Source organism: Cajanus cajan, chromosome 7, assembly GCF_000230855.2.
Source record: "Cajanus cajan strain Asha chromosome 7, NIPB_CcT2T_4, whole genome shotgun sequence".
In the NCBI taxonomy this organism is placed as follows: domain Eukaryota; kingdom Viridiplantae; phylum Streptophyta; class Magnoliopsida; order Fabales; family Fabaceae; genus Cajanus; species Cajanus cajan.
The window spans coordinates 36,640,371-36,652,704 of record NC_138523.1 but is presented as its reverse complement, the minus strand read 5'-3'; the positions used below and the strand labels follow the sequence as shown (position 1 = coordinate 36,652,704).

The 12,334-nt window shown below is 47.5% G+C and overlaps 1 protein-coding gene across 2 annotated transcripts; it reads left to right on the top strand.

Moving 5' to 3' along the window:
- The first annotated feature begins 8,006 nt into the window (after positions 1–8,006).
- On the top strand, positions 8,007–11,309 carry HCF152 (Tetratricopeptide repeat (TPR)-like superfamily protein). Of its 2 annotated transcripts, none has more exons than XM_020382534.3 (2): positions 8,007–10,343; positions 10,755–11,309. In XM_020382534.3, exon 1 carries the CDS (start codon positions 8,120–8,122, stop codon positions 10,214–10,216), a length of 2,097 nt encoding a protein of 698 aa, XP_020238123.1. In that variant the 5' UTR covers positions 8,007–8,119; the 3' UTR covers positions 10,217–10,343; positions 10,755–11,309. The 2 variants fall into 2 exon arrangements, with proteins under 2 accessions (XP_020238123.1, XP_020238122.1); XM_020382533.3 differs by having other exon boundaries at positions 10,749–11,309.
- The last annotated feature ends 1,025 nt before the right edge of the window (positions 11,310–12,334 follow it).

Here is a 12,334-nt window from a genome sequence, read left to right as displayed (position 1 = left end):
TCGCCCCCCAAGAGGACCTCGCTACGCAGCCTACACTCCTCTTAATGCGAGTAGAGCCAAAGTGATGGAGCAGGCCCTCGCATCAGAGATACTTGCGATGCCGAAAAGGGCGAACACACCCCCCAGGGCCGACAAAGCCAAGGCGTGCCGATTCCACCGAAACAGGGGGCACTCCATTGAAGAATGCTCCGCGCTGAAGGACAAGCTCGAGGACCTTATCAAACAGGGTCACCTTAGAAGCTTTATCACCACTCAGGACCATCATCCAAGGGAAAGAGACCACCATTCACGTGAAACTCGTCCGTCGAGAGACCGACGTCGCCGATCACGTTCGACCGAAAGACAAGATCGATCACAACGCCCCAAGGGAGACAATGACCAACCACGGAAGGTGATCAACACGATAGCCGGAGGTTTCGCCGGAGGCGGGTCCACCTCGTCGGCGCAAAAGCGACACCTCCGTTCCGTCCGATTAGTAAACAGTGTGAACCAACTGAAGATGCCCAGAATGCCACCTATAACCTTTTCCGACCGAGACTTCCGTGGCATTGACCCCATATAGGACGACCCCATGGTGATTTCGGTCGAAATGCACAACTGCATTGTAAAGAAAACGTTGGTCGACCAGGGGAGCTCGGCCGACATCTTATACTGGAATACTTTTGTACAACTCGAAATCCCGGAGGAAAGCTTAGAGCCATACCACGAACCACTGGTCGGCTTCTCAGGTGAAAGAGTGATGACAAGGGGATGCATCGACCTATATACCCGCTTTGGGTTCGACCAAAAATCTTTCCGGGAGGTCAAAATCCGTTACATTGTGGTGCACGCAAATACATCGTACAACATTCTTCTAGGCCGACCATCAATTAATGCTTTAGGGGCGATTGTCTCGACCCCTCACCTATGCATGAAGTTTCCGTCGAGAGATGGACAAGTGATAACCGTGCATGCCGATCAAAAAATAGCAAGAGAATGCTATCTCTCCAGCCTAAAAGTACAGTCACTGGGCGATCCCCCGAAGATGAAGGGTGTGAACGTAGTAAGGCAACAGACAACGGAGGACATCGACCTTGATCCCCGGCTGGGTGAAAAAGAACGAATCGAGCCAACCGAGGGCCTCATGCCTTTTCAACTGGGCAAAACACCCGAACAAATAACAAACAAGGGATCTCAGTTGAGCGAGACCGACTCAAACCGAGTCGAGCGTGTAGTTAGGGACAACCGAGACCTATTCGCGTGGACGGCATCAAACATGCCAGGATTAGACCCCAAGTTTCTCTGCCGAGACGCACGACCAGTCGCGCAAAAGAAAAGAAAGATGGGAGATGAGAAGCAAAGTGCCGCGAATGCCGAGGTGAAAAAATTGTTACAGGCTAATTTCATAAGGGAAGTCACCTACACGACGTGGCTAGCAAACGTAGTTCTGGTCAAAAAGTCGAACGGAAAGTGGAGAATGTGTACCGACTACACCGACCTCAACAAAGCCTGCCCCAAGGACGCCTATCCACTCCCTTGCTTCGACCGACTTGTCGACGGAGCGTCCGGACATTCTATATTCAGCTTTCTTGACGCCTATTCCGGCTACAATCAAATAAGGATGCACCCGTCCGACGAGGAGAAGACGGCGTTCATCACCGAGAACGCCAACTTTTGTTACCGAGTCATGCCATTTGGACTGAAGAACGCCGGGGCGACCTATCAGAGGTTAATGGATAAAGTGTTCCAGAAGCAAATCGGCCGAAACATCGAGATTTATGTAGACGATATGGTGGTCAAGTCCAATTCTATCGCCGAGCACATATCAGACCTAGCCGAAATCTTCGGCGCACTTCGCAAGCACAACATGAGGCTCAACCCCGAGAAGTGCACCTTAGGGGTAAAAGGAGGCAAATTCCTAGGTTTCATGCTATCAGTAAGAGGCATAGAAGCAAACCGAGACAAATGCCAGGCCGTGATAGACATGCGAAGCCCGAGCAATCTCAAGGAATTGCAACGTCTTTCGGGAAGATTAGTCGCCTTATCCCGATTCGTCCCGCGCCTAGGTGACAAGATTATCCCAATGACGAAACTCTTGCGGAAGGCCTCGGCCTTCTCGTGGAACGAACCATGCGAAGAGGCCTTCGAGGCGCTGAAAGCAACCTTGGCTACGCTGCCGATCCTAACAAGACCTGATCCCTCGAGCCCACTCTTAGTGTATTTGGCCGTATCTGTCGAGGCGATCAGCTCGGTCCTAGTGCAAGAAAAGGAAGGCACCCAAACTCCCATATATTTTGTCAGCCGACTTCTACAAGATCCTGAGACCCGATACCAGCTGATAGAAAAGGTTGCGCTCGGATTTGTGCACACATCACGATGCTTGCGGCACTATTTCCAAAGCCACCGGGTAGTGGTACACACCGACTGCCCGATCTCGAAGGTCCTGGGCAAGCCCGAGCTCGCCAGGCGAATGATGGCTTGGTCGGTGGAGCTCTCGCAATTCGACATAACCTTCAAACCGAGAGGACCGATCAAAGCTCAGTGCCTGGTCGATTTTGTGAACGAGCTCCACCCCCACGGTTATTTCGAGGAGCAATGGTGGACCCTCCATGTGGATGGTTCGTCAAATTGCCGAGGAAGCGGAGCGGGTGTAATTCTGGAAGGACCCAAGGGGATAGTTTTGGAACAATCCCTCCGCTTTCAGTTCAAGGCTTCCAACAATCAAGCCGAGTATGAAGCATTACTGGCCGACTGAGACTAGCCGAAGACATGGGAGCCTCGAGAGTAAAATGTTTGACCGACTCCAAAGTTGTGGCCGAGCAGGTCGGCGACAATTTCCAAGTGAAAGACTACAACATGATGAAGTACTATCATGCCTATCAAAAGTTGAAGACGAACTTTAAGGAGGTGTCGGTCGAGCACATCCCACGCGAAGACAACACTCGAGCTGATCAGCTGGCTAGGTTGGCCGCGACTAAAAAGCCAGGCCATCTGAGAACGATAATTCAGCAAGAGATCGACCACCCTAGTGTCGATGGAGAAATGGTCGCAAATGTCAATGCCGGCCGTGCCGAGCCGGACGACTCCCAAGATTGGCGAGCCAAAATCAGAGCGTTTCTCATAAATGGAACCGCACCGACCGATCCGATCGAGGCCAAACAGCTAAGAACCCAAGCCAGTAGATACGTTGTTATCGCCGGCCAGTTGTACAAACGCAGTTTTTCTACCCCGTTACTCAAATGCCTAAACTCTGCCGAGGCTGACTACGTGACGAGAGAATTACACGAGGGTATATGCAGAATGCATTCGGGAGCGAGAACGACCATCTCCAAACTCTTACGAGCCGGGTACTATTGGCCGACCATGGTCACCGACTGCGTAACGTTCGTAAAAAGATGCCAACCATGTCAGAAACATGGCAACTTGATTCATCAACCGGTCGAGCAGCTACATTGCATCCCTCCGGCATGGCCATTCGCCACTTGGGGGGCCGACATACTCGGACCCTTCCCAGTTGCTAAGGGACAGTGCAAGTTCCTCATCGTCGCCGTGGATCTATTCACCAAATGGATCGAAGCCGAGCCCCTGGCATGTATCTCGGCTCATCAAGTCCAGAAATTTCTATGGAGGAATATCATCACCCAATTTGGTGTCCCACACACCTTGGTGACCGACAACGGCCTTCAATTCACCGACCGGAAACTCAACGAGTTCCTAAACGGCCTGGGAGTACAACACAAGGTCACATCGGTCGAACACCCACAGACGAATGGTCAGGCCGAGTCGGCCAATAAAGTCATCTTAGCTGAGTTGAAGAAACGCCTCGGAGAAGCAAAGGGGGCTTGGGCCGAGCAGTTACTCGAGGTACTATGGGCATACCGATGCATGCCCCAGTCGACTACACAAGAAACTCCTTTTCGCCTAGTCTACGGGACTGACGCCATGATCCCAGTGGAAATCGGGGAACCCTCGTTCCGCCGAACCCACTACGACGAGTCAAACATGGGATCACCAACACTCGAGCAAATCTCGACTAATTGCTCAAAACACGTAATTTCAACCGAACACTCACCAAAACCGTACACTTGGTTAAACAAACGAAACACGCACCAATCATCAACATAAATCGTGAAATGCGTCCACTCGGTCATCCATACAGGTCGGATCGTGTCTACATTACTAAGCGCTATAAACATGCGAAAAATTAGTAGTATCATTTATAAAAAAGTATGGCCGACCAAAACGGCTACTTACAAAAAATTTAAAGTCTACCGGCACCAATGGCCAAAAATGACAAAAGGCACTTACGGCCCGGTTACAAAAAATAGTTAAACCTAAACCATCAACGGGCCGATCCCTTAAGTAGCTGCCGAGCTTCCAGGATTACCTCCCACCCTCGCCAACCACGTCAATGATCGGATCTTCATCCTCGGCTGGTTGCACAGGAGCTTGGGTGGAAATATAGTGAAGAGGGGCCTCGGCATCGGGCTGAGCCCCTTGGGGGAACTCAGAATAGCTCATAAACTTGCCGCCTAAAAAGTCTCGGCTAACATCGAACTGAAAGTCAGCCGGAACCTCACAAAAATGATAAGCCTGCCTGACCGCATGCCGGAAGCTGACATCATGTTGATCAAGTTTCTGCTTGGTAGCTTCGGCTTCAAACTTTGTGGCCGCTTCTTTCAACCGAGCAATCTCGTTCGTTGACGCGACAACATCGACCTTCATTCTTTGTACGACCAACTTCAAGTCGTCGGCCTCCCTTCGGTGGGCGTCGGCAAGCCTCTTCAATTCTTCAGCCGATTCAGTTAACTTGGCGTTCGCAGCCAACGCCTCTTTCACTGTGGCCTCGGCCTCCTTGAGTCGGCCATGGATCCTTGGACACGGCATGCCTGTTCATGACATGTTTTGCAACAAGGGAGGTGCGAGTATCGAGTTCGCAAAACAACTTATATGCGGCCTCGGCAGACATGCCCTCCAAGTATTGCAGACCACCCCCAGTAGCAAGATCCAAACCGACCAAATTTTCGGTCTGCACGTTCGGGGCAAGGAAATTGGAGCCGGCGACAACAGCTGGGAATAACGAAGTTGCCGCAACCCGATTGCTCCAAAGACAGCTGCTTGGCCCGCTTGGTCGAAGAACTCGGCCGCTCCGGCTCTATATTTTGCTCTGCCGCCCTCACTCGGGAGGTGCTTCCTTTCTTCTTGGGGTCGGCGGCGGGAATCAACACATGGGACGGCTTATCCCGAGCCATCTTCAGAGTCGACCGTGCCGGGGGAACCTGCCCACTAGCCCTTGCATCCTTCGCCCTTTTCGCGAGCATAGCGGTCACGTCTAGCTTACCTTCGGCCATTAAACCTGCAACGAAATAAATCTTAACATCAATTTAAAAACTGATTAAGTAACCGAATCCTAGAACGCATACCTAGCAAGGCCATCTCAAAATGAGACGTTTCAAAAATTTCCAAAAGGCCTCGGACAGGCAAGCCTTTCGGTAGCTGATCTAACAGGTCCACAATCTCCTTGTCCTCGGCAGGGAGTTTAGACGCGGCCATCGCTTCGTAACGCGTCGGGCGCTTCGTCCAATAAAAGGGAAATAGCGGGTCGCCTTCTCGGTCATAGAAGCAATTCTTCATCTCTGACCCCCAGCGAGCCTTGAAGAACCCATTCTTAAACCCTTTGTAGGAAGAGGTGAAGGCTTGGAGAAATCCTCGCTTCGGTACCCGAGACAATGACACCCACTTCACCGGTTTGCTCGGACGACTGGTATAGTAATAAAGGAAAGCCAAGGGTCGGGGAGTCAGACCCAAACACAGGCATAGATTCCGAAATGCCTGCATCGCGACCCAGGCATTCGGGTGCAACTGAGTCGGCGCCACGTTGAGCACTCGGAGGACCCCCATTTGAAAATCGTCGAAGGGTAGTTGAACACCGAGGTCTACGAACCAGCACATGTAGGCGTAGAAGTAATCGTCCTCATCTTCCCCCGACTCCAAAAACACGAAGTCAGTCTCCGGCCCGTCATCCATGCATGCCTCGGCAAGTAGGGGAAACTGATCCTCCCCACTCCCGAAACAGTTCTCCAAAGAGACAAATGTGTCTAACAACCCTTGGTCAGACAACTTCGAAAGATAAATGCCGACCTCCCCGTCGACCCACTCGTAGCCAGGCATCTCCACAGTTCCATAGTCGATCCGTGCCCTTACCCGAGTACTCGGTCCGACAGCTCTCTTGCCTCGTGCATCGCCAACCACCTCCAGTTCGTCCCCGCTTATATCAACTTGCAACGGTTGCGGGTCCGGCTGACTGACTCGACCTAGACCTCGGTCATCCACCTCAGTTTCCCGCGCCAAGGCCACAGCCAATGTCGTCGGAGGCGATACCTCGACCACCTCATCCCCGCTGTCCTCTTGTTCGGGGTGATCGGAAGGGAAGACAACTTCGCACTGCAGCGGTGGCAGCCTTGATATTTCACTTGAAGCCGATCCCTCTTTATCTGATGAAGCGCCCGATGCTTCCGAAGACGTCCAACTCCTCGCCGAAACGTAGCCTTTATCCATTTATTGCTAAAATTAAAGAATACAAAATTTTACCTTGCTCGGGTTGTTCGGAAGAATATAATCTCGGGAGAGCTCGAAAAATTTACAGCGCGTAAATTTTCACGTCCAACACCCCTATTTGTAGGCAAGGTAAATGGGGGAGGTGAAAAGACGCCCCCGGGCCACAACCGTTCGATCTACATCATCCAACGGCCCAGATTTAGTAACCGTTGGGCCTGTAACCACTAGGGCCAACGTGGCAAGCCACACCTGCCGAGGCCTCGGTCTAAGTCACCAGTATTCGAAGCCCTAGTGCAGGATCTCACGTCCAAAGCCCTCAGCTTGACCTCACATGGTTAAGATCTCGGGCTAGACCGCCTGCAAAAGGCCTCGGCTCGACCTCACATGGTTAAGGTCTCGGCCTAGACCGCCTGCAAAAGGCCTCGGCTTGACCTCACATGGCTAAGGTCTCGGCCTAGACCACCTGCAAAAGGCCTCGGCTTGACCTCACATGACTAAGGTCTCGGCCCAGACCGCCTGCAAAAGGCCTCGGCTTGACCTCACATGGCTAAGGTCTCGGCCTAGACCACCTGCAAAAGGCCTCGGCTTGACCTCACATGACTAAGGTCTCGGCCTAGACCGCCTGCAAAAGGCCTCGGCTTGACCTCACATGGCTACGGTCTCGGCCTAGACATCGCCTACAAAAGGCCTCGGCTTGAGCTCATGGTTAAGGCTGACCCAAGCATCATCAAGACGAGGCATCAAAACACATCTATACCGACCCTTATTCTTCAATACCGAATACCACGTCAACATCTTTTTTGTACCGTCTTCGTCTTTTCTCATCCTTGACGCTGCGGGGGTTGTATACCGTATGGTGGCCGACTTGCCCGAATACCCGAGACCGTTGCTTATGCCGAGTACCCGAACCCGCCGATCACCCCAAGATGGGGCGAAACGTGTTGGCGGAGTCGGCCGAGTATGTCGGCATCATCAAGATGGTTACAGAGAGATTAATTAACATAATGCATAGGATTAGACCCCTAATTTTCCGGGGCCCAGTCCCTAATTGCGGCCCAATAAGAACTACTATAAATAGGATCCCAACGAGGTATGTGATTAATTCTGAACTACCGCATTTAATACGCCGAGCACTAACTTGAGCGTCAGAGTGTCTTTGCAAGCACACCCACCCCCGACTTCGGACTACCCGGATATGAACGAGAAGACCGAGACCCAGGATCAGACCCGCTACAACAAGAATAATTAGAGTGTGTATCCTAACACAGGAACAAAATCTATTTGAAACCAGAGTGTGAATGAAAGTAGGATTCTCGTTCAATGCACATATGGAAGTGGGAAGTTCATAAACTAAAGATAATTTTAAATAAATGAGAAAATGAGATATCTCCTTTAAAAGATAATTTTATTCTTAAAATATTTAGTATATATAGGATAGCGTGGCGGGGCCGGGGAATCGAAATGTATATGATATATGTTTGTTATGTCTCCACGTCTGTGAAGGGAAGACGAAAGTAGGGTGTTAATAGAAAGTGTGTAACCTTATCCAGATTCCAGAGGGTGAGATGGAGGAGGAGCAGCCATGAACGCCACTCTCTTACAAACCCCACTCTCTCCCTTCCAACGTGCCACCACCTCCGCTGACCACAAGCTTCTCTCTCTCCTACGCGACCGGAAAACCGAAGAAGCCTGGAACACCTACACCAACTCCACGCACCTCCCCAACCCCACCTGCCTCAGCCGCTTGGTCTCCCAGCTCTCATACCAGAACACCCTCTCCTCCCTCACGCGCGCCCAGTCCATCGTCACGCGCCTCCGCAATGAGCGCCAGCTCCACCGCCTCGACGCCAACTGCCTCGGCCTCCTCGCCGTCGCCGCCTCCAAGGCCGGCCACACCCTCTACGCCGCCTCCCTCCTCCGCTCCATGCTCCGCTCCGGCTACCTCCCCCATGTCAAGGCCTGGACCGCTGTCGTCGCCCGCCTCGCCTCCTCTCCCGACGGTGACGGCCCCGCCGAGGCTCTCAGGCTCTTCCGCTCCGTCACCCGCCGCCTCCGGAGGCTCCCCGATCCCGGCATGGCTGCCGCCTCGCAACCCGACACCGCCGCCGTCAACGCCGCGCTTAACGCCTGCGCGAATCTCGGCGACGCCGCGGCCTTCTTGCAGGTGCTCGATGAAATGCCGCAGTTCAATGTTGAGCCTGATGCGTTGAGTTATAACACTATGATGAAATTGTGTGTTAGAGTTGGTAGAAAGGACTTGCTTGTGTTTGTTTTGGAGAGGGTTCTTCAGTTGGGGATTCCTCTGTGTGTCACCACTTTGCAGTCCCTTGTTTCTGCTTATGTTGAGTTTGGTGATTTGGAAACCGCTGAGAAATTGGTTCAGGCAATGAGGGAACAGAGGAGGGATATTTGTAGGGTGCTTAGGGATTGTAATTTAGATGAGGAAGATAATGATAATGATAATGATGATGAAGATTGTGTTTTTGAGAAGTTGCTTCCGAATTTGGTGGGTCAGAGTGTCAATGAGACTGAGCCACCCTTGTTGCCAAAAGTATATGCTCCAAACACTAGGACTTACACCACTCTAATGAAGGGTTATATGAATGCAGGGCGTGTGAGTGATACAGTGAGGATGCTTGAGGCGATGCGGCGTCAGGATGATAAGGCTAGTCACCCTGATCATGTTTCCTACACCACTGTGGTTTCGGCTCTTGTGAAGATTGGTTCTATGGAACGTGCTCGTCAGGTTCTTGCTGAGATGACAAGGATTGGTGTGCCTGCGAATTTGATAACTTACAATGTTCTCCTCAAGGGCTATTGCCAACAGCTGCAGATTGATAAGGCTAGGGAATTGCTTAAGGAGATGGTTGATGATGCAGGGATTCAGCCTGATGTGGTGTCCTATAATATACTCATTGATGGGTGTATATTGGTGGATGACAGTGCTGGGGCTCTTTCCTTCTTCAATGAGATGAGGGCAAGAGGAATAGCTCCCACCAAGATTAGTTACACTACTTTGATGAAGGCTTTTGCGTACTCGGGTCAGCCCAAGCTGGCTCACAGGGTGTTTAGTGAGATGGACAATGACCCTCGGGTGAAGGTGGATTTGATCGCTTGGAACATGTTGGTGGAAGGATATTGTAGGTTGGGGTTTGTGGAAGAGGCAAAGAAAGTGATTCAGAAGATGAAGGAGAGTGGATTACACCCTGATGTGGGCACTTATGGCAGTTTAGCCAATGGAATTGCATTAGCAAGGAAACCCGGAGAGGCTCTTTTGCTATGGAATGAAGTGAAGGAGAGGTGTGAGGTGGGAAAGCAAGAGGGGAAATGTGATTCCTCTGTTCCCCCATTGAAACCTGATGAAGGGCTTTTGGATACTCTTGCTGATATCTGTGTGAGGGCTGCTTTCTTTAGAAAGGCATTGGAGATCGTGGCTTGCATGGAGGAGAATGGGATACCTCCCAACAAGACCAAGTTTACTAGAATCTATGTGGAGATGCATTCAAGAATGTTCACTAGTAAGCATGCTTCGAGGGCTAGACAAGACAGAAGAGTAGAGAGGAAAAGGGCTGCTGAGGCGTTTAAGTTTTGGCTGGGTTTGCCTAATTCCTATTATGATGGAAGTGAGTGGCGGTTAGAACCTTTGGAAGGGTATGGCACTGCCTCTGATTCCGTTTAGTTGCTCCCCTCCTACTTCATTGCGTGCCATAACTTACTGAAGTACGAGAGAGAACACGTCTACACTACAATGTAGAAATCAATGTAACTTGACAATGGCATGTGTCATTAAAACACGGTTCTCCCAGGTATGAAATCAATGAAGAATTTCATAGATCTTTTTAAGTTTTACCACATTAGTCTCCATTCATTTTTGAATTTAAATATAGTATATTGGTTTAAATATACTTTTGATCTGTTAAACTTTGCTTTTTAGTACTAGTAGTTAAAAATTTTAATATCTATACATTTTATTTTTGTTTTTTTAGTTGTCTTGAAAAAAAACATAATGCATGAGTTAAAATAAAATATTTTTAATTATAGAAATTAAAAGATAAAGTTTATATATCTGTGAGGACCAAATCGGTATTTAAACATAGTATATTTCAGTAAAAATATCTCTATCAATATTACTAATGTTTTCATTCAATATTGTACGGATTATCTTCAAATGTAAAGTTACATTATCTTATATGATTAAATATTTGTTCTAGCAACAGTGAAGCCACGGTGAAGGGTCCTGCAGGCAGCAATGTATTCTGAATATCATAAGTGGAGACTAACCGGCGATCATGGAAAATTTAAAAATATTATCTAGCTTGAGAAGACAGACAGAACCTTGTTGTCAATTAGTTGTACTTTGTGAAGTTTTGTCATTTTGGACTCCGAGGGTTCACTCTCTGATGTGAATCCAGCAGGGTAAAATTGAAAACTAACAAGTTTAAAGTCATATGATAAAGAAGAAGGATTAATGGGCTGAAATTTAAGTAGTTTGGGGCTGAATAATTAAATAAGTCCATTATCTTATTTTTAATGTAATTTTCGTTTTATTTTATTTTATTAAATAAATATGATGGGTTTCCTTGTCTTAGGTTGCTAAGGGGAAATAAATGCTAGTGAGAATTTATTGCTTAGTTAGTGGGCTAGTGAAGAGTCAATATTAAGTGTTAGTGGGAATTTATGTCATCTTGCCCATCTAAGTTTATAAATATGAACCATTTGTAAAAGTTTGGGGAAGAGAGAATGAATTATTCAGAATTTGGATATTTTTCAAATTGAGAGGATTTTCTCTCTTTAGGTTCTTAGGAACTACTTTTGATTCTTATCCTTGAATTTCTTAATTCAAAGTGGCGAATCTTCCTCAACTTATCAATATTTAGGGATTGTGGCGTTGTTCTTCCATTTCTTACCTTAATCCATATTTTTTTATTTTAATTTCTTAATTACGAGTTTTCCAACCTAGATAGATCCGTAAAATGAATCCATCCCTCTAGGTTTCACAGGCTAAACGACCATTATAATGCAGTTTTACAAACAAAATACCAAAATGGGGCTGTTTTGAAACATATTACACCTTTGGGGCTCTTTTATTGGGTGTTGCTATGGGCCATAGTGACACTCATGACACGTGACTTTTTTTTTTTGGCTTGGTTGGGCTGGATCAGTGTCGTTATAGGCTGACCCATCACAGCTGATGGACTTAAAAAAATTATGTAGCTCATAGCGACACTGACTAAAGAAAAAAAAAAGGATAATAATAATAATGTAAAATAAATATAATAAAGTGAAACTATTTATTATATAATTATAAAAATAAAATTGAGTTTTATAAAAACGTAATTTTAAAATAAATAAAATTATTTTTTTGAAAGGCACTGTGGCTCAGAACGCCCCAGTGTAGCTATGAGCCACAGCGCCCCAATTTTTTTTTTTTTTTTCGTTTTGTAAATTCTTTTTTTACATTATATTACTTATTTTATAAAATTTACATTTTTTCATATTTCAATCCTTTTTTTTCCTTTTATCAGTTATTTTTTTATAAATTTCTAAACAATTTTTATATTTAAAAAATAATACATATATTTTTTTAAGAGGCGCTGTGACTCAGAACGCCCTAGTGGAACTATGAGCAAACAGTGCTCCAATTTTTATTTTATTTTTTCGTTTTGTAAATTCTTTTTTTACATTATATTACTTATTTTATAAAATTTACATTTTTTCTTATTTCAATCCTTTTTTTCCCTTTTATCCGTTATTATTTTTATAAATTTCTAAATAATTTTTATATTTAAAAAATAAT